Source organism: Mobula birostris, chromosome 11, assembly GCF_030028105.1.
Source record: "Mobula birostris isolate sMobBir1 chromosome 11, sMobBir1.hap1, whole genome shotgun sequence".
Lineage (NCBI taxonomy): Eukaryota > Metazoa > Chordata > Chondrichthyes > Myliobatiformes > Myliobatidae > Mobula > Mobula birostris.
In genome coordinates this window covers 6162873-6186295 of record NC_092380.1, presented here as the reverse complement: position 1 = coordinate 6186295, position 23423 = coordinate 6162873, and the positions used below count along the sequence as shown (strand labels likewise).

The 23423-nt window shown below is 43.9% G+C and overlaps 1 protein-coding gene across 1 annotated transcript in view; it reads left to right on the top strand.

The window, feature by feature from the left end:
- The window catches only part of LOC140205361 (glutamate receptor ionotropic, NMDA 2B-like), a 383673-nt gene that overhangs the window by 135378 nt on the left and 224872 nt on the right, over positions 1-23423 (top strand). Inside the window, exon 2 of the mRNA XM_072272956.1 lies at positions 8411-9009. Coding sequence (XP_072129057.1) covers positions 8411-9009 — 599 coding nt within the window. The remainder of the gene's footprint in view (positions 1-8410; positions 9010-23423) is intronic.

Genomic DNA, 23423 nt, shown 5'->3' with positions numbered 1-23423 from the left:
GTTGTATGTTCTGCACCTTGCTCTGGAGGAACATTGCCCCATTTGGCAATATACATGAATGACAATAATCTTGAAGTTGAGTGTTCTACACTCTTCAACGTTTAACAATTTTCAGATCTGACTTTAATCTGCCTTGTCTGGTCATAAAGAGAAGTATGGTAGAATCAATATGTGTAATGTTTCACTGATTTCATTGTTCTCCTGTAAATGCCTGCAAGAAAATGAATCTCAGGGTAGTATATGATGACATTTCTGTACTTTGTTAATAAAATTCACTTTGAACTTTTAAAGAACAGGGAGTTCAGAATCAGAATCAGATTTATCATCACCATCTTATATGATGTGAAATCTTCTTATTCTCCTCCCTCCACCTTCTTATTCTGACTTCTTTCCCCGTCTTTTCCAGTCCTGATGAAGAGTCCGGGTCTGAAACGTTGACTGTTCATTCATTTCCATGGATTCTGTCTGGCCCGCTGAGTTCCTCCAGCACGTTGTGTGCAAGCTCCTTAAGATTCCCGGCATCTGCAGAATCACTTGTGTTTATGAAGTGAAATTTGTCATTTTGGGGCATCAAGCTGTTCTCTGTCCTAAAGCAGGCCACTTGATCATTGCTAGCTTGCTATTTCTGACTTGATATGTATGCCTGATGAAAGCCTCTGAATCTGAGGCAATAACTTTCTCCCTCCACATGTGCTGCCCGACCTGCTGATTATTTCCAGCTTCTGCAGGTCTTTGCTCATTACAGGATATACACCATTGAGCATAAAACACGTTGGACCACCAGGAGTGGCTGAGGTCAGGATTCAGTCAGTAAAAGGGTGTCTTTGCTTTCCAACGGTGAAGCAACTTTCATGACCCTGACCAAATTCAGGTGCCTCACTGACGTGGTTGATGATGTTTCTTGCTCAAGGTTAGCCTGGAGCTTAAACTGAGACACGGTAATTGACACACCTATTGACAGGAGCTCAGTGATGGCCCAAGTGTAGCTGGAAGGACATAGACACGGAATGAATGGTTCACAGGGCTTTCCTAAGAACTGTACCCAACTAAGAGAAAAAGATAAACGCTAGGCCGACTGGGCCGCAAACTGAAAATTCTCAAACTAACTAAAAACTAAGCTGTCACTGCGGCTCGAAAGCTATAGAGTCGTAGGATCATAGAAAAGTACAGCACAGAAACAGGTGCTTTGAGTTGTCTTGTCTGTGCCAACCTATTTAAACTGCCTACTCCCATCAAACTGCACCGGGACCATAGTCCTCCATACCCCGACCATCCATGTGCTTTTTCTTAAACGTTGAGATCAATCTTGCCTTCGCAGCTTGTGCTGGCAGCTTGTTCCACACTCTCAGGACCCTCTGAGTGAAAAAGTTTCCCCTCATGTTCCCCTTAAACATTTCACCTTTCACCCTCGACCCATGACCTTTAGTTGTAGTCCTACCCAACCTCAGTGGAAAAAATCTGATTGCAATTACCCTATCTATACCCCTCATAATTTTGAAACCTGGAACTAAATTAAATCTGCTCCTTGAACAGTGTCTAGCTAAATCATTAATTTTCTTTCCCGGAATGTGGAATAAGGTAATCAGGGGGCATGGTCATTGCTGTGCTTCGATGCAGACTTGACAAGACTGAAACAGAAAGAAGAGGGTTAAATACAATTACAAAGAATCCCTAAATGGCTAGAATCCTCACAAGCGTGACTGCCATCTTCTTTCAACTGCCCACGTGCGCGAGCAGCCAGACTCCGTGGCAGTGTCCACGGTTGTGACACCTATCACAGCAAGGCAGCTGAAACATGACTGACATTCCTTTATCGTTATCAAGACAGTGATTTCCTTGCCTCCATTTTGCTTCCTTCCTATAGACAGTCTCATCCTCTAGGCCTAATATATAATGGATGGGTCTGAAAAATATTTAAAGATTAGTTTAATGAGGCGACCCTCAGGGTGGAAGAGCAATACCTCATATTCTGTCTGGGTACCCTCCAACCTGGTGGCATGAATATCGCTAATTCCGGTAAACAATATTCCCCCTTCCCTGCTTGTATTCCCCACTTTGACCTTTTACTTCTTTTCACCTGCCTAATACTTTTCCCTGGGTCCCCTCCTCCTTCCCGGTTTCTCCCATGGTCCACTCTCCTCTGCTATCAGATTCCTTCTTCTCCAGCCCTTGACCTTTCCCTCCCACCTGGCTTCACCCGTCACCTTCCAGCTAGCCTCTTCCCCTCACCACCCCCCAGCTTTTTATTCTGGCAACTTCCCCCTTCCTTCTCAGTCCTGATGATGAAGGGTCTCAGCCTGAAATGTTGACTGTTTACTCTCTTCCATAGATTTTGCCCGACCTGCTGGGTTCCTCCAGCATTTTGTGTGTGCTGCTTTGGATTTCTAGCATCTGCAGTCTTTCTCATGCTTTTAAAAGAAAAATTAGTTGTACAGTTATTTTAATTTTATTTATTTAGAGGTACAGTGAGTGCAGACAGCAATCCACTAATTTAACACGAGACTGATCACAGGACAAGTTACAATGACGAATTAACCTACTGACCATTACCTCTTTGAACCATGCAGTCACAGGGAGAACATACAAACTCCTTACAGGTGACGTTGGAATTGAACTTCAAACTCCGACACCCCAAGCTGTAATAGCGTTGTGCTGACCAATACGCTACCGTGGCACCCCAAATTCTACCAGTCTCTAGGGCATGTCAGGTTTGGAGAAGCATGCATCTTAAAGATCGGAGTTTTAAGCCAATGGCTAAAGACCTGTGTTTGTGAAGAAAGGCTTCTGTATGAAGTGGGTCATTATCCTGTGAAACTCACTGGCTGAAAATGTGGTGAGGGGGAGGGGGTTGAAGTGAGAAGCTGGGAGATGATAGGTGGAAATGTATACGGGTTGAAGAAGAAGGAATCTGATAGGAGAGTACAGTGGACCATGGGAGATCGGGAAAGAGGAGGGGCACCAGGGGGAGGTGATAGGCAGGTGAGGAGACGAGAAGGGGTAAGAGGGGAGCCAGAATGGGGAATGGAAAAAGAGAGGAGGACGAGTGGGAGATAAATTACTGAAATTTAGAGAAATTGATTTTGGTGGCTGCCAAGTTCAAAGTAAAATTTATTATCAGAGTACATACATATCACCACATACCACCCTGAGATTCATTTTCCTGCAGGCATACTCAGCAAATCTATAGAACAGTAACTGTAAACATGATCAATGGACGACAAACTGTGCAAATACAGATATAAATAAATAGCGATAAATAACAAGCATGAAGTAACAAGATAAAGAGACCATGGGTTGTGGGAACAACAAAAATGAGTGTAGTTATCCCCTTTTATTCAAGAGCGTGATGGTTGAGGAGTAGTAACTGTTCCTGAACCTGGTGGTGTGAGTACTGAGGCTTTTGTACCTTCTACCTGATGGCAGCAGTGAGAAGAGAGCATGGCCTGGGTGTGGGGATCTCTGATGATGGATGCTGCTTCTCTACAGTAACATTTCATGTAGCTGTGCTCAATGGTTGGGAGAGTTTACCTGTGATGTATTGGGCTAAATCCATTACCTTCTGTAGGATTTTCCACTCAAAGGTATAGTACATCCAGCCAGGGTAATTTCCACCACACATCCATCAAAGTTTGCCAGGGTTTTCGATGACGTGCCAAATCTCCGCAGACTCCTGAGGAAGGAGAGTTGGGGTCGTGCTTCCTTTGCGTTTGTATTTATACTTTGGGTCCAGGACAGATCCTCTTAGATAGTTACACCCAGAAATTTAAAGTTATTGACCCTCTCCACCTCTGATCCTCCGATGATTACTGGCTCATGGACCTCTGATTTCCACCTCCTGAAGTCTACAATTAGTCCCTTGATCTTGTTGACATTGAGTGAGAGGTTGTTGTTATGACACCACTCTGCCAGATTGTCAATCTCCCTCCTGTATGCTGATTCATCACCACCTTAGATACAGCCCACAACAGTGGTGTCTTCAGCAGACTTATACTGCATATGGTGTTGGAGCTGTACTCAGCCACACAGTCATGGTTGTAAAGCGAGTAGAGCAGGGGGCTAAGTACACATCCCTGTGGTGCTCCTGTGCTGGTGGAGATTGTGGAGTAGATGTTTCTGCCAGTCTGAACTGACTGGGTCTACAGCTGAGAAAATCCAGGATCCAATTGCACAAGGAATTATTGAGACCCAGGTCATGGAGTTTACTGATTAGTTTTGAGGGTACGATGCTGTTAACTGCTGAGCTGTAATCAATGAAGAGCATCCTACTGGAGGCTAGCCAGGTGAAATATAAGGTGTTGGTTCTCCACCCACCTACCTTCCCCCTCACCTGGTTTCACCCATCGCCTTCCCTTCACCCATCTTCTTTTTACTGCTTCCCCTTTCCTTTCCAGTCCTGATGATGGGTCTCAGCTCAAAACATCGGCTCTTTATTCCTCTCCATGGATACTGCCTGACCTGCTGAATTCCTCTAGCATTTTGTGTGGGTTGATCTGGATATCCAGTATCTGCAGAATCTCTTGTGTTTTGGGTGTTGAAGTTGAACGTTATGTTGGACTCAGTGTCCAAGAACATCTTAAAAGATCTTAAAGATTAGCTTTATTTCTCACATGTACATCGAAACCTCACAGGTGGCGGGGTGGAGATATATTTTTACCAAAGGAGGTGTAAGGTGCTCCTTCCCTCCGCTAGCCTGCAGGTCACACTTGGGCAAGGTGTAGTACCTGCTTAGTCCCCTATCATGGTCTTGTGAAGCCATGGTAGCAGGTGGCAGATGTCGTCTGAGCAGCTGGTGCATATCACAAGTCCACTGACGCCAGGCGGACAATCTCTGAAGAGTATTGATAACGGCTGGGGTCACCCGTCTTGTAAAGACACTGCCCAGAAGAAGGCAATGGCAAACTAATTCTGTAGAAAAATTTGCCAAGTACAATCAAGGTCAAAGACCACGATCGCCCATGTCATACAATACGGCACATAATGATGATGTCATATGATATGGCACATGATGATGATGTCATACAACACGGCACATGATGACGATGATGCTGATGACACTGAAACATACGGTGAAAGGTGTCATTTTTTTGTGTCAGTGACCAATGAAGGTCAACAGAAACAGGAAAAAAATTCTGTTTCTAATCACTATCTGGAATCGAGACTTCCTTTACTGAGGCACTGTGGGGATAAAGGACAAGTACAGGATTGGTTTAGGGTTTCCATATCCTAATGTGAGTTTGCTGGGGGGTGGGGGAGGTGCGGAGGGTGAGAAGCAAGAGGGCTGCCATGGTAGTCTAGCGGTTAGAGCGATGCTATTATAGCTCAGGGCATCGGAGTTTGGTGTTCAGTCCTAGCGTTTTCTGTAAGAAGTTTGTATGCCCTCCGGATGGAATGCATTAGTTTTCTCCAGGTACTCTGGTTTTCTCCCACAGTGCAAAGATGTATCGGGTAGGTGAATTGGTTGTTGTAAACTGTCCCATGATTAGCTAGGGTTAAATACTCAGTATACAAAATCCAGTTACCTCTTGTGCAATCGAACACGTCTACCTTAGCGTTTTTAGCCAGCCCTTTCTGCTTGTTTTTAATTTATTAAAATTATTATCACCTGGTACTTCCTAATTTTAATTTCTAATTTTTAGATTATGAGAACACTCAGTCCTCTTTTATTGTCATTTAGAAATGCATACATGCATTAAGAAATGATACAGTTTCTCCAGAGTGATATCACAGAAAACGAGACAGAACAAAGACTACCACTGACAGAACCACATAATTATAACATATAGTTACAGCAGTGCAAAGCAATACCGTAATTTGATAAAGAACAGACCATAGGCACAGTAAAAACAAGTCTCAAAGTCCTGAGTCCATCGACTCCCAACTTCCTGATAGCAGGCGGCAAAAGGGAGGAACTCCCTGCCATAAACCTCCAGGCACCATCAACTTGCCGATACCTTAGAAGCAGCCGACCCCAGCCGACACTGAGTCCATCTGTCCGAAAACTCCAAGCTTCCGAGCAGCCTGTCCGATACAGCCTCCTGAGCGCCATCCTCTGCTGAGCGCCTTCGACCTCTCCCCGGCCGCCGAAACACGCAAAACCGAGGATTTCGGGGCCTTCAGCTCCGGAGATTCCGGTTACCACACAGTAGCAGCGGCAGCGAAGCGAGCATTTCAGAAGTTTTCCAGATGTTCCGCTGTGCTCTCACGTCCGTCTCCATCAAATCAGGATTGTGCACGGTCCCCTACTTGACAAATAACAGATACTCATCACCGGAGAGGCCGCGCGCACTGTTGTTCATTGTGAACTCATGAATTTATCCGTTTTCTGTCATTTAAAAAAAACTCATCTGTGTTAAACGCAGAGTGAGGAACACACGCTGTGCTACTTTTTTGAAAACTCAAATATCTTGCTGTGCTTTTTAAAAAACTTGAACGTCTCGCTGAGCTTTTTTTAACTCGAATATTTTGCTGCGATTCAACAGGTAGGTAGTCATATCAGGTTCATTTTAAACTTCCTCAGTGCTACTGGTATGGTTCATAACTCCAAAACATAAAACCTAATTGAAAAGAAAACAAGGGAGCTGGGAGATAACTTGTGTACGTTCGTTTTTACTTTAAACGTGGCGCGCTTGTGGCAGTGTGATGATGTATGCCATTCGCATACTGTTACATGTAACTTGTAATGAATTATTTAAACAAAGAATGCTTAATCAAACAATATATTTACAATATCACTCAAATGTTACTGAAATATTGAATACGCAGCTCAAACATTAACCCTTTCAATCCCAGGATCATAAGAACGTAAGAAATAGGAACAGGAGTCGGGCATCTGGCCCATCGACCCTAAACTGCCATTCAATAAGATCATGGCTGATCTGGCCATGGACTCATCCCCACCTGCCTGCCTTTTCCCCAGCCTCCACTGCTTCATTGGGCAGAAAATTCCACATATTCACCACTCTTTGGGAAAAGCAGTTCCTCCTCATCTCCATCCTAAATTTACTCCCCCAAATCTTGAGGCTATGTCCCTTAGTTCTAGTCTCACTTATCAGTGGAAACAACTTCCCTGTCTCTATTCTTTCATAATTCTATATGTTTCTATAAGATCTACTTTCATTCTTCTGAATTCTAGCAAGTACAGTCTCAGGAGACTTGATTGCTCCTCATAGTCTAACCCCCTCATCTCTGGAATCAGCCTGGTGAACCTACTCTGCACCACCTCCAAACCTAGTACATCCTTCCTCAAGTAAGGAGACCAGAACTGCACGCAGTACCCCAGCGGCATCACCGGTACCTGGTACAGTTGCAGCATATCCTCCCTGCTCTTAAACTCAGTCCCTCTTGCAATGAAGGCCAACATTCAGTTTGCCTTCTCGATAACCTGCTGCATCTGCGAACCAACCTTTTGCGATGATCCTCGAGAACATCCCCTGAAAGCACATCCTTTCTTAGATAAGGGGCTCATAATACTCCAAGTGAGGTCTGACCAGTGCCTTATAAAGCCTCAGCATAACATCCTTGTTTTTATATTCTAGTCCTCTCGAAATGAATGCTGATGTTGCCTTTGCCTTCCCCGCCACTGACTCAACCTGCCAGATAACCTTCAGGGAATCCTGCTCCAGTACTTCCAAGTCCCCTTGTATGTTGAGAAATATGTTGTGTTGTGGCAGAGGTGCAATGCAATGCATAAAAACTACTGCAAATAAGAATAATATATCAACTAGGTCAATAAATAAGCAAAAAAAAGAGCTAAGTAGCAAAGTAGTGTCCATGGTCTGTTCAGAAGCAGTTCTTGAAACAGTAAATGTGCACCATCTTCTCTCTGATGGTGGCAAGAAGAGGGCAGGTCCTGGGTGATGTGGGGTCCTTCATGGTCCTTTTTCAGGCATCGCCATTTGAAGATGTCCTTGGTAGAGGGGAGGCTAGTGGCCATGATGGAGATGGCTCTGCAGTTTCTTTCGATCATGCCCTTTGCCTTTTCTTTGGAGGGGGGTGGGGGGCAGTGGGTGTGGGGACCAATGAAAAGGGGAGGGATGGAAAAGGTTAGAATGCAATCAGAAACACTGAACGATGTTCTGTAGCGGAAGGGAGCGTGTCAGTGCAATAACTGACATGGTCTCATAAGGCGAATCATAGCATAGCGGTTAGCAAAACGCTATGAAGTCACCAGTTCAATTCCTGCTATGTCTTCTAAGGAGTTTGTGTGCTCTTCCCGAGAATGCGTGGATTTCCTCCAGGTGCTCTGGTTTCTTCCAGGTGCTGCGGTTTCCTCCCACGTTCCAAGGATGTACAGTGTAGTAGGTTAATTGGTCACTTGGGTATAACTGGGCGGTGTGGGCATTTGGGGACCGAAGGGCCTGTTATCACAAAATTTAAAAAATTAATCCTTCTGCTCTGGTTTGTGTTGTAGGATGACTCATCGATGTTCTTCCAGTTTGGTCCCTCCATTGAGCAGCAGGCCTCAGTAATGCTGAACGTTATGGAAGAGTACGACTGGTACATTTTTTCCATTGTAACAAGTTATTTTCCTGGATACCAGGAGTTTATCAATAAGATCCGAAGCACCATCGAGAACAGTTTTGTTGGTTGGGAGATGGAGGAGGTCATGTCACTGGACATTTCGGTGGACGATCGTGAGACCAAGATCCAAAACCAGCTGAAGAAGTTACAGAGCCCAGTCATCCTCTTGTTTTGCACTAAGGATGAGGCCACTTATATTTTTGAAGTGGCCGAGTCCGTTGGCCTGACGGGCTATGGTTATATCTGGATTGTGCCGAGCACGGTGACTGGGAATACAGACATCATTTTACCAGAGTTCCCGACGGGATTAATTTCTGTTTCCTACGACGAATGGGATTACGGACTCCCGGCCAGGGTCAGGGACGGAGTTGCCATCATCACCACAGCGGCTTCAACCATGCTGGCCGAACACAAGGAGATCATGGAACCCAAGACCAGCTGTTACAGCGTGCAGGAGAGGAGGGCTCACCAATCGAACACCTTGCACAGGTAAGGCGTGATTCTGAATTTCTCACTGTTGACTTACGAGACGATGATGCAATTGACATGCATAGGATTCACTTTGGAAAACACACGAGCACTCTGTGGGCACAACTTCCTAAAATGTCTGCATAAAAACGTATTAACCTTTCAAATTTCTGTATAGCTGTTTATTGGCTTGCATTGTGATTTGCTAATGGTCGCTCATTGACGCTAACCACGGTCTCAGGTCTGGCGGTGATGTGTAAAATTGGATGTAGTGACGCAGTGCGTGGAACCACAGACTATAACTGAACTATACCATAAAGTTTTTGTACCGTATCCTCTGGCTGTAATTGAACTGCGCCGTAAGGTTTGCTCTGGTGAGAAGGGTGCAATATTACAACCTGGGTCGTTCTTTGTAGAAGTGTGGACGGCATTGCAATCCTGTTATTACCATCATTTCACTAGCATAAGGAAATACACAGCCTTGGAGACCTGCATTGTGTTGGACCTGTTTACAGCCAATGCCACAAAATTTCATTCCCTCGACTAGAACTTGTTGCGTTAGCAGAAAAGGACGATGTACTGGAGGTAGGTGTGTGGCGTGTGGCCAGGTGGTTAAAGTGTTGGACTAGTGATCTGAAGGTCGTGAGATCGAGCCCCAGCCGAGGCACTGTGTTGTGTCCTTGAGCAAGGCACTTAACCACACAAGGCACTTAGTCCACCCAGCTGAAAATGGGTACCGGCAAAAATGCTGGGGGTTAACCTCGCGATAGACTGGCGTCCTATCTGGAGGGGGCGTGGAGTCTCGTACTCAGTCGCTGCACGCCACGGAAACCGGCATAAGCACCGGCCTGATGAGCCTATAAGGCGGGTGGGTGGGAGACTTGCGATGCATTTAAGTTACAACGTGGGATCAATCTTCCTTTAAGCCCATCAACTCTTACCAGGGGCATAGGCTGCCAACAGGAGCTTGCCAGAGTCCTCTGTCCTGGGCCAGTATTTCAAATTGTCCCCAGGTATAGCTCACCTTTGAAGATCCATCCCCTTGCAGGGAAGAGGTCTTTGGCGTTTCTGTAGCCCTGGGTTTTTGCGGGATAAAGTTGTAAACCCAATGCCCAACTCTCCTTCTTTCGGAGCCGGGCTTGGGGCCATCCATGGCGGAGTTATTGGAGTAGTAGTAGTAGTAATAATAATAATAATAACTCATTTATAGCTCTTCTCATCCAGCCGATGTAGTTCAAAGTACATTACAATGGGATAAAATGCAAATATGAAAATAAAAGACAGAAAGATATTAATTAAAAGCCTGGTTAAATAAATAGAGTTTGAGCTGGCGTTTAAAAGTGTCAACTGAATCTGCATCCTTTATTGTTTTAGGTATTGAATTGCGCAGTTTAGTTAAAAAAAAAGACGACCTGCCAATTAATCATTCATTAAATCTGTGTCAGTGTTAATTCTGCATGGAATCAAAGAGTTCGAATCATGTTTAGTAACGGTTCTTTTGTCCTTTCTGCCCCTTTCCTTCACCCCCTTATCCAATCTAATTCTGAATGTTGACTTTGCTTCTATTTCAAGTGAACTCACACCTCTCCGAGCAAAGACATTATCCAGCCCTCAGGTCTGTATATTTAATCTCGTACCACTGAACTGTGGATATTGAGTCCTCAATTAATCCTTCTAATCTGTCTCATCCTTTCATGCTTTTAAACATTCCCAGCAATATTCCACCAAGAGCGTGCAACATTCTAATAAAGACTGACTCAATATTCCAAGTCTCTCTTTATATTGGAAGACTATTTTATCAGTCTGCAATGACGGTGGGGCTGTTCAGTACTCTCTCGAAAATCTGAAGATCTTATTAAGATATTGTAGAATATGTGTGGTTCCCCCCACCCCACTCTTTAGCATACAAATGGTAAGAGTTAACCAAGACTGAGATACTTTCCTAAATAATTGGTTTCATTAACATTATAATATGATGGTTTGCAGATAATGTTGCTGACGACTTTATCTGGGAACACAGCCCAGAAGCAAGGGTGATTAACTTCTAGTTGAGAGAATGTGTTTAATTGTTGAGATCGACTTTGAACTGATTCTGTTAAAAAGCTATATTTTATAACTCTTCATTGCTGACAGAATAAGCTATTTATAGTTTCGATTTCTCTCATTATTTAAGAATATAGTTTCCTTTATTATGGTTTGCTGACCTCTTTGGAAATTCTAACCAATCTTGAATGCAGCAGTTAATCGTCTGTTTTTGTATTCTTTATTCTTCAGCAATAACTTTATCCACAAAACCTTTAAAGTGTGGTTACGTTTACCAGTTGGCTGACACGCCTTGTGATGATGGTCAATTTAGAATTAATTAAATTCTGATTTCCTATCAATATTTCTAGCTTTACAAAGAGGCATTAAAACCTCATTAAGTTAATGTATCAATTTTTTCCTGTAGATTCAATGTTGGCAAGCGCTATAACCAGTAAAAACAGATTCTAAATTTGCTTCAAATACATAAAATTATTGCTCACGTCCAAATCCGAAATGTGAACAGAACCTGCCGGAAATGATCTGGAGGTCGGGCAGGATTTTGTGGCGAGAGAAAGCGTTGAAGGTTGATGCCATTTCATCTGGATTTTTAATTTAGCAAATCAGAAATAAAACGGTTTTGGTAATAAGGTAGCGGCGAGGGTCACTTGACGGATAAACTGTATTTTATTTAAGTGCAGCTTTGGTGATTTATAGGTAATATTCCAAAATTCAGCTCGTTTTTGCAGGAAAAAAAAACGAAACTGAGTTGTTCATGGTCTGGTAAGAGTCACATATTACATCAAGAGCGCAGTAGAACGGGAGCTTATAATTTCAAATTTGCAATTTCGAAGGGGTGACTGAGAAAGCGATCTCTGACGGCACAAATGTAACCTAGTCAAGGATCAGGCGGGAGGATCGACCCAGGAAATATTTTAATTTAAGGGAAACAAACACATCACACAGAAATTAAATCGTTGCCACGCGTGCTGTGGTGTGCTCTTATGGCATTAGCTGCCCCTTCAGGTCCTTGTCTCAAAGGAAGATTCAGAAACTCTAATCAGACCTAGTGTGTTGACTACGTTAGCAGGGAAACAAAGGCATCTCGTGTCCGCTGTATCTGTTGTTGCATTTTTACTTTTCGTGAGTCAGAAAGGAGCTCGCATTGCAGGCAAGGAACGCACAATTAAAAAGTAATTCTATTTATCGAAGCTCTGTTGCTGTTGTGATTTTCCCGATCTGATCTTAAAAGGATCAATTCCGCCATTCTGCAGTCGTTAATGGCACATGTTCATACCCAGAGCGCATTGCGCAAGAGAATACGCCCAATATATCTTGGCGGCAACCTGCACACTGCTGCATGGGTGCTCTGTCCACGGAGGAAGCAGCACAGCAACAGCAGTGCAGTCGATATACTGATTACTGAATGCAGGTAGTTTAACCACATGTGCAGCAAATAGTCCCGATTGAAATGACCGTTTGTTAGTTTATAGGGCATGAAACATTTTTGGCGTTGGTTTAAATCCAATATTTACCGGGAAATATAATAATAATATCAGGATTTGCAAAGCGAGTGCATTTACTGACTTGAGTTTTGTCATTCAGCAGCTCGTGTTGATCATTTTCTATTAAAGGTTGACGTACCAATAGACATAATTATAATGTCATAACAAGGTTTGAGATTATTCAGTAAATTTGCTCAAGAGAAATAAAGGTTTTATTTCTGAGGCTGTTTATGCATTTAAGGGGCAAAATTGCGGTGTCGCGGGGATGACTTTCGCTGCGATGTGTTTGGATAGACATCAGCGTTTGACCAATGATCGAGGAGAAGGCGGGACAGTCGACTCATTCCTGACCAATTGGATGGTTAATTTACCGCTACGTTTTCTACTTCGATATCGGAATATTAATATTTCTACCCTTAATATAATAACTTCTAGCACAAGCAGAACTGCTTTGAAATTTGGTTGATGGAGTCAAGAAATCCGGGCAACTTGGCCCTATCCTGTAGTAACCCTTTCAGGATGAACCTTCAGATGGTTTGAGGGTTGGTGAATGGCTATGAACGTTGACATCGGGGAATACACATTGCTTTGAATTGGTGCAGCCTAGTTAAATGACTAATCTTTAATCATGAAACATAATGTCGTCATTTTAAGATCTCGATCCAAACATGTCACAGTATCTCTTTCCAATATTCAGTAGGATTGTGGAAGCTCCCCGAATGAAGAGCCGGTGTCTCGATGCAAACGGACACGGAGGAAAATACTTTGTATTTGGATTTTATTCTATGCCTTTTTTAGTTGTTGTTTTATGTTCCAAAGACGGATATGGACTGCAACCATGGAACCCAGAGTGACAGATGAATTTATCTCTTCCCTGTGGCACTGTCGTTTGTAACTGGCTGACCTTAGCAAGAACAGTGCATTAATTGTAGAACACAGTCGTTTGTAACCGGCTGACCTTAGCAAGAACAGTGCATTAATTGTAGAACGCAATGGCAGATCTTCCTACCCAGAATGCAGCGCGTGAAAGAAAGTGCTCTTCTTTTGTAGCGTAAACCGGCATAGCCGCAGTGGTTCTTTGTCTCAGAAACACGCAGCAGGTAAACGTGTTCAAGATTGTTGAATGTCATTTACTGTACACACGTGTAAGGAGAACGAAATAATTGGTACTCTGGATCCGATACAGCACAAAAAACACAGAAGAAAAAGAGCACAGTAATAAAAACCCACACAATAAATATGAATACATAGATTGGTTGTGTGTCCATAAAGTGACTCTGGGCTGTACATAAGGTGACTGACGGGAAATAATAAAGTAGTGGTGGAGTCAGTGGGTGGAGGTGTTGATTACCCTTACTGTTTGGGGAAAGGAACTGTTTTTGACTCTGGTGGTCCTGGTGTGGATGCGACATCCCACCTTGCAAAAACTCATTTCAGGGAGGTAGCACCCCACGCCCCCCCCCCCCGCAACCCCATATCCACCCCCCCCCCCCGTCGACCTCCAAGGGTGTATGTAATACTTTGTTTAGTGATTTTGTCTAATCTGTAAACCAAGTTTGGTATATGCAGAAACTGTGACATTAAGATATGTACTTATATTTTATTATTATGTTTATTCTATTACAACTTTAAGCAAGTCTACAGTGAGTTTGGCCTCATCATGTAGGACATCAATAGAGTAGCTCCTCAGCAGCTAGCCAGCTAGTTTAAATAATGTTAGCTATGCTAATGAAAGAATGACAACTGTTAAACTCACCTCAACATGTCTTTTACATTTTAACCCACCATGGGCAATAGAAAAGTCACTGTTGCAAACAGTGCAGCGAGCAACACTGTCATTATTTTTGAGGTCTACTGTAAAGCCCGCCCGCAGAGAAAACTGATAGGTCCAATCAGGATGCTCACTCTCGCTCTCCCTCGCCCTGTCAAAAAAATCGATTTCCGGGATATTGTATATAATTTCCGGGCGTCAGGGAGCCGTTATCAATATGCGGGAGACTCCTAGAACTTACGGGAGTGCTGGGATGTCTGCATAGCATCCTCGCTGATGGGAATGGGATAAACAGTCCATGAGCAGGGTCTGTGGGATCTTTCAGGATGTTGCTGGCCCTGATTAAACTGACATTTCACAAAATGTGCAGCAAGGGATACTGATGGCATGCAATATTACACCAGTAAAAAGTGAGGTACCTCACTTTTTTAATATACATTATTTTTGTTTTTGCACAATTTTTAATCTATTCAATATATGTATGCTATAATTGATTTATGTTTTATTTAATATTATATTTTCTTCTATATTATGTATTGCATTGAACTGCTAAATTAACAAATTTCATGACACATGCCGGTGATAATAAACCTGATTTTGATTCTGTAACCCCAGATACGGCCTGGTCTTGGGCACATTTTAAATCATACACAGCTATTCATGCCTGTGAATGGAATAAATTATTTTGCAATATTCAGCAATCACGGACAAGGTATCAGCTGAAATTTTGCTTATTAAAATCTAAAAACAAATTCAGTGAGTAAGTTCATAATTTAGTTTCATTAGAAGGTACTGCATTTCAAAACTTTTAAAATTATGGAAAGTTAAATTTTCTTTGTTGATGGTGTGTGTGTGTTGGGGGGGTGGGGGTGGAGACGGAGGTGGAGGAGGTAGCATTTTTCAAGGCACAGATTTTTGCTTGGAGCAAGCATTTTGAAAATGTCTGTACTGCAGCGTCTTCGCTGATAGCCAACCGTTAACCACCCGAAGCCTCTGAAAGTGACTGAGTTTACGAAAGCACCACGTGCACAGAGAAAAGCTGCAGAATCTTTCCAGGAGCTGTTCTGTCAAAATCCGACTGGCAAATTACCAAGTCGTTAACCTTGCTACTTTTCTTTCATAGCCAGTACAAATGGGAACATCATTTTGCAGTGGGCGAGTTTGCTCAGCACAATAGGAGAATCAGGTAATATTACACTTGATTCAGATCGAGGTATCTTTACACAACAACATTGAATTAGACTTTTTGATGCAATTAAGATATTGGCGCTGCTGCTAGTATAGAGGAATAAAAGACTAATTACGGATCCAAATCGGGAAGTGAATGGGTAGATTTAGACTCTATGAGTGGCTTTGCAATATCAAAGAATGAAATGGAAAGCGATCTCGGCAAGGAACCAACCATGGAACAGCAGAAGGATAGTAAACTAAAAACCAAAGTAGTAGACAACTTTTGGAGGGCTATGATTAATACAAAGTTCCTTTACAGGAATCAACTCGGGCATCTTGTACATAAATGTAAACAAATTAAGGCAAGTTCAAAGTACATTTATTATGAAAGAATGTATAAATTGTACAACCTTGAGATTTGTCTGCTGACAGGCAGCCACAAAGCAAGAAACCCGAAAGAACCCAATTAAAGGAAGAAAAAAGAATAAAAGACCAACAGCCCATGTGCAAGAGAAAGAAAAAGTAAATTTATTATCAAACTATATACACATGTGCAACCTTGAGATACGTTTTCTTGCGAGAAAATACAGAAATACAATAGAATCCGTGAAAAACCGCACTTAACAAAGACTTTGTTTACCTGAAGGAGAAATCGATAGTTAGAAACATAGAAACATAGAAAATAGGTGCAGGAGTAGGCCATTCAGCCCTTCGAGCCTGCACCTCCATTTATTATGATCATGGCTGATCATCCAACTCAGAACCCCGCCCCAGCCTTCCCTCCATACCCCCTGACCCCCGTAGCCACAAGGGCCATATCTAACTCCCTCTTAAATATCGCCAATGAACTGGCCTCAACTGTTTCCTGTGGCAGAGAATTCCACAGATTCACCACTCTCTGTGTGAAGAAGTTTTTCCTAATCTCGGTCCTAAAAGGCTTCCCCTCTATCCTCAAACTGTGGCCCCTCGTTCTGGACTTCCCCAACATGGGGAACAATCTTCCTGCATCTAGCCTGTCCAATCCCTTTAGGATCTTATACGTTTCAATCAGATCCCCCCTCAATCTTCTAAATTCCAACGAGTACAAGCCCAGTTCATCCAGTCTTTCTTCATATGAAAGTCCTGCCATCCCAGGAATCAATCTGGTGAACCTTCTTTGTACTCCCTCTATGGCAAGGATGTCTTTCCTCAGATTAGGGGACCAAAACTGCACACAATACTCCAGGTGTGGTCTCACCAAGGCCTTGTACAACTGCAGTAGTACCTCCCTGCTCCTGTACTCGAATCCTCTCGCTATAAATGCCAGCATACCATTCACCTTTTTCACCGCCTGCCGTACCTGCATGCCCACTTTCAATGACTGGTGTATAATGACACCAGGTCTCGTTGCACCTCCCCTTTTCCTAATCGGCCACCATTCAGATAATAATCTGTTTTCCTATTTTTGCCACCAAAGTGGATAACTTCACATTTATCCACATTAAATTGCATCTGCCATGAATTTGCCCACTCACCCAACCTATCCAAGTCACCCTGCATCCTCTTAGCATCCTCCTCACAGCTAACACTGCCCCCCAGCTTCGTGTCATCCGCAAACTTGGAGATGCTGCATTTAATTCCCTCATCCAAGTCATTAATATATATTGTAAACAACTGGGGTCCCAGCACTGAGCCTTGCGGTACCCCACTAGTCACCGCCTGCCATTCTGAAAAGGTCCCGTTTATTCCCACTCTTTGCTTCCTGTCTGCTAACCAACTCTCCACCCACACCAATACCTTACCCCCAATACCGTGTGCTTTAAGTTTGCACACTAATCTCCCATGTGGGACCTTGTCAAAAGCCTTTTGAAAATCCAAATATACCACATCCACAGGTTCGCCCCTATCCACTCTACTAGTTACATCCTCAAAAAATTCTATGAGATTCGTCAGACATGATTTTCCTTTCACAAATCCATGCTGACTTTGTCCGATCATTTCACCGCTTTCCAAATGTGCTGTTATCACATCCTTGATAACTGACTCCAGCAGTTTCCCCACCACCGACGTTAAGCTAACCGGTCTATAATTCCCCGGTTTCTCTCTCCCTCCTTTTTTAAAAAGTGGAGTTACATTAGCCATCCACCAATCCTCAGGAACTAGTCCAGAATCTAACGAGTTTTGAAAAATTATCACTAATGCATCCACTATTTCTTGGGCTACTTCCTTAAGCACTCTGGGATGCAGACCATCTGGCCCTGGGGATTTATCTGCCTTCAATCCCTTCAATTTACCTAACACCACTTCCCTACTAACATGTATTTCGCTCAGTTCCTCCATCTCACTGGACCCTCTATCCCCTACTATTTCTGGAAGATTATTCATGTCCTCCTTAGTGAAGACAGAACCAAAGTAATTATTCAATTGGTCTGCCATGTCCTTGCTCCCCATAATCAATTCACCTGTTTCTGTCTGCAGGGGACCTACATTTGTCTTTACCAGTCTTTTCCTTTTTACATATCTATAAAAGCTTTTACAGTCCGTTTTTATGTTCCCTGCCAGTTTTCTCTCATAATCTTTTTTCCCCTTCCTAATTAAGCCCTTTGTCCTCCTCTGCTGAACTCTGAATTTCTCCCAGTCCTCAGGTGAGCCACTTTCTCTGGCTAATTTGTATGCTTCTTCTTTGGAATTGATACTATCCCTAATTTCTCTTGTCAGCCACGGGTGCACTACCTTCCTTGATTTATTCTTTTGCCAAACTGGGATGAACAATTGTTGTAGTTCATCCATGCAACCTTTAAATGCTTGCCATTGCATATCCACCGTCAATCCTTTAAGTGTCATTTGCCAGTCTATCTTAGCTAATTCACGTCTCATACCTTCAAAGTTACCCCTCTTTAAGTTCAGAACCTTTGTTTCTGAACTAACTATGTCACTCTCCATCTTAATGAAGAATTCCACCATATTATGGTCACTATTACCCAAGGGGCCTCTCATGACAAGATTGCTAATTAACCCTTCCTCATTGCTCAAAACCCAGTCCAGAATAGCCTGCTCTCTAGTTGGTTCCTCGACATGTTGGTTCAAAAAACCATCCCGCATACATTCCAAGAAATCCTCTTCCTCAGCACCTTTACCAATTTGGTTCACCCAATCTACATGTAGATTGAAGTCACCCATTATAACTGCTGTTCCTTTATTGCACACATTTCTAATTTCCTGTTTAATACCATCTCCGACCTCACTACTACTGTTAGGTGGCCTGTACACAACTCCCACCAGCGTCTTCTGCCCCTTAGTGTTACGCAGCTCTACCCATATCGATTCCACATCTTCCCGGCTTATGTCCTTCCTTTCTATTGCATTAATCTCTTCTTTAACCAGCAATGCCACCCCACCTCCCCTTCCTTCATGTCTATCCCTCCTGAATATTGAATATCCCTGAACGTTGAGCTCCCATCCCTGGTCACCCTGGAGCCATGTCTCTGTGATCCCAACTATATCATAATCATTAATAACAATCTGCACTTTCAATTCATCCACCTTATTACGAATGCTCCTTGCATTGACACACAAACCCTTCAGGCGCTCTTTTACAACTCTCTTAGCCCTTATACAATTATGCTGAAAAGTGGCCCTTTTTAATGCTTGCCCTGGATTTGTCGGCCTGCCACTTTTACTTTTCTCCATAGTACTTTTTGCTTCTACCCTCACTTTACACCCCTCTGTGTCTCTGCACTGGTTCCCATCCCCCTGTTGTGAACTAACCTCCTCACGCCTAGCCTCTTTAATTTGATTCCCACCCCCCAACCATTCTAGTTTAAAGTCACCTCAGTAGCCCTTGCTAATCTCCCTGCCAGGATATTGGTCCCCCTAGGATTCAAGTGCAACCCGTCCTTTTTGTACAGGTCACGCCTGCGCCAAAAGAGGTCCCAATGATCCAAAAACTTGAATCCCTGCCCCCTGCTCCAATCCCTCAGCCACGCATTTATCCTCCACCTCATCGCATTCCTACTCTCACTGTCGCGTGGCACAGGCAGTGTGCTATAAGGTTGGAAGTTATCCAGATGGAGTATAAGGCATTGTGTCTCCACCCCGAGAGTGAGCCTGCGGGCCGCGGACACCCCGAGGGTGAGCCCGCGGGCCGCGGACACCCCGAGGGTGAGCCCGCAGGCCGCGTAGACCCCGAGAGTGAGTCCGCGGGCCGCGGAGACCCCAACAGTGAGTCCGTGGGCCGCCTCGACCCTGAGAGTAAGCCCGCGGGCCGCGGAGTCAGTTCAGCACCGAGGTGAGTGAAACTTGTCCAGGACGCCGATAGCTGCAGGGCCACAACTGCTCCCGAACCTGGCGGCGTGAGACCCAAGACTCTTGCACCTCCCGCACGATGGCTGCCCAGTGGTGCATTCATTAAAAATAGAAGCGCTGTGGAGCAATTTCAAATGAGCTCTGTTGTAAACTCTGCCTCTGTCCTCACAGCACTCCCCCCCCCCCCCATTTTCTCCCCCAACCCCGACCTCACTTCTTCAGCCTTATGGGGGAGTCAAATGCAAACCAGGTATATCTGCTTTCACTGCCTCACATCACATGTTCTTGAGGTAGTGTCACGGTTACTACAGAGTCCTTGATTGAGACCAAAGTTCGAACCCCACAATGTCTGCTGTGGAATTCAGGTGAATAACCTGGAAAATGAGTGTAAAAACTAGCCTGGTTTCCTTCTTTAAGTGAAGAATTCTGCTTTCACCTCAAGGATGAGCTTCTTCCCCTCTGCCATCAGATTTCTGAATGGACAATGAAGCCACGAACACTTCCTCACTAATTCTCCCCTCTCTTTTTACACTACTGGTTTAACTTAATCTTATATATATTTTTTGTAATTTATAGTTTTTATTATTATGTATTGTAATGTCCTGTAGCCGCAAAACAACAAATTCCATGACATATGCCAGCGATTTTAAGCCTGATTCTGATTTCCTTATCCAACCTGTTCTAGAATGACTGGGGGTGTTTGGCTGTGAAATGGCAGAAAGCCACTTGGTTCAAGGTCAGCTAGGAATAGAACAAATGCTAGACCAGCCAGCGATGCCAGTTTCTGGAAAGGGATTGGATTCTTTTGAATTTTTAGATGACCATTAACTGTGCTGTATGCCTAAGCCCTTTCATCGTGTGCTTAAACCTGGCCAAGGAAATAAAATGGCACTAGTCACGAAATTCTGCTGGAATCTGACCACTTTGAGAATACGCTCACTGGCCACTTTGACAGGTTATCCTGTGCCTAATAGAGTGGCCACTGAGTGTACGTTCAAGGTCTTCTGCTGCTGTAGCCCATCCAATTCAAGGTTCAACATGTGTGTTGAAAGATGCTCTTCTGCACACCATTATTGTAATGTGTGGTTATTTGAGTTACTTTTGTTTTCCTATCAGCTTGAACCAGTCTGGCCATTCTCCTCTGACCTCTCATTAACAAGACGTTTTTGCCCACAGAACTGCTGCTCACTGTTTTTTTATATTTTGCACCATTCTCTGTAAACTCTAGAGCAGGGGTTCCCAGCCTGGGGACCATGGAATAACAAAAGGTTGGGAACCCCTGCCCCAGAGACTGTTGTGTGTGAAAAATCTCAGGAGATCAGCAGTTTCTGAGATACTCAAACCACCCCATCTAGCACCAACAGTCATTCCATGGTAATGGTCACTTAGATCACATTCCTTCCCCATTCTGATGTTTGGTCTGAACAACAACTGAACCTCTTGACCATGTCTGCATGCTTTTCTGCATTGATTTGCTGCCACATGATTGGCTGATTCGATATTTGCATTAACGAGCAGATGTACCAAATAAAGTGGCCATTTGAATGCATAGGTTACTGCTGTTCAGCAAGGCACAGTGAAAATGCCCAATTGCTGGAGGCTCTACTGCAAGGAGACAGAGTGGAAACAATTTTTTTTCCTCTGAGTTTTGAGTTCTTGGCACTCTGCTCCTCAGAAGCTGTTAAAAGCAGAGCCTTCTATATGTTTAAGAGAGAGACCGATAGATTCTTGATAAGTAAGGGAGTGAGAGATTGGAGACATGTGAGACCTGCAGATGCTATAACCTGGAGCAAAAAGCAAACTGCTGGAAGAACTCAGCAGGTCAGGCAGCATCTGTGGAGGGAAATGGACAGTCCGTGTTTCAGGTCGAGGTTCTTCATCTGGAATAGAAGGTTCAAAGTAAGTTTATTATCAAGGTACATATATATCACCATATACAACCCTGAAATTTATTTTCTTGTGGGCATTCACAATAAATACAAAGAAACCCAATCGAATCGTTGAAAGACTACAAACAACCAATTTTCAAAAGACAACAAGCTGTGCAAATATAAAAAGAAAAATAATATTAATAAATAAATAAGCCTTAAATACAAAGAACATGAGATGAAGAGTCCTCAAAAATGAGTCCATAGGTTGTGAGAACAGTTCAGTGATAGGGTGAGTAAAGCTGAGTGAAGTTATCCCCTCTGGTTCAGGAGCCTGATGCTTGTGGGGTAATAACTATTCCTGGACCTGGTGGTGCAGGTCCTGAGGCTCTTGTACCTTCTTCTTGATGTCAGCAGTGAGAAGAGAGCAGGGCTTGAGTGGTGGGAGCCCTCGATGATGGATGCTAATGAAGGGGTAATAACTGGGAGAGTGAGGGGTGAAGTCACAGTCAGATCAGGCAGGATCTTACTAAATAGTACACCAAGCTTAGTGGTGGGTGCGTTTGTATGTAAGAGTTGGAAGTGAAAACCTTGGGCATTTCTTGCCTTGACAGATGGTGACTGAGACACGATCCTATTTCAGACTCCGTTGGGAGTGGGAGAAGGAGGTGAGAGGTGGGGGGGATCTGAATTCAGTGATCGGGAAGATGTTGGAGTCCATTATTAAGGACCTAAAGCTTCTGTACCTCCTGCCTGATGGTGGTAGCAGGAAGAGAGCATGGCCTGGATGGTGCAGATCTTTGATAATGGATGCTGCTTTCTTCTGGCAGCGTTCCACATAAATGTGCTCAGTGGTGGGGAGGGCTTTGCCTGTGATGGACTGGGCTGTATCCACCGCTTCCTGTCACCGTTCCTGGGCAACCCGTTTCCGTACCAGGCCGTGATGCAGCCAGTCAGGGTACTATTTACTGTGCACCTATAGACGTTTGTCAAAGGCATACCGAAATCTACAAAAACAAAAGTAAACTTGGATCTGATACTAACCCTTAGTAAGTCTTGGGCCAGGGCACAGGATTTGTATGTTAAGATTGTTTAAGGCACCCGAACCAATGCAGTCAACTTTGCTCACCTCAACTCTGAATTGACTCTACAACCTACAGAATCACTTTTAAGACCTCTACGACTCATGTTTTCAAATAAGGAGGGAGGAGAAGATGGCGGCGCGACGCAGTGGGCGCAGCCTCTCCGGTGAAATGATATCGTATTTGTTAAATAGGGGCCGTGCACAATTCTGATTTGATGGAGACAGCCGTGAGAGCACGGAGAAGCATCTGGAGTAACTTCTAAAATGCCCGGTTCGCTGCCGCTGCTACTGTGCGATCGAGAATCTCTGGAGGGGAAGGCCCCAAATTCTCGGCTTTGCCTGCTGCTGACAGCCGGGGCCGGGGTCGAAGTGTTCAGCAGAGATGGTGCTCAGTACTCGGTGTCAGAGGGCTGGTCAGAGCTCGAAGTTTTCGGATGACTCAGAGTTGGACTGTGGTCGGGTATGGCAGGGAGAGTTTTCTTCCTTCTCCCGTCTGCATGAGATGATGGGACTTTTGAGAAACTTGGAACTTTTTTACCGCGCTAAATGGCCTGTTCTTCATCAAGTTACGATATTGCTTGCTCTGTTGTAACTATATGTTATAATTACGTGGTTTTTGTCAGTTTTTCAGTCTTGGTCTGTCCTGTGTTTCTGTGATATCACACCGGAGGAATATTGTATCATTTCTTAATGCATGCATTACTAAATGACAATAAAAGAGGCCTGAGTGT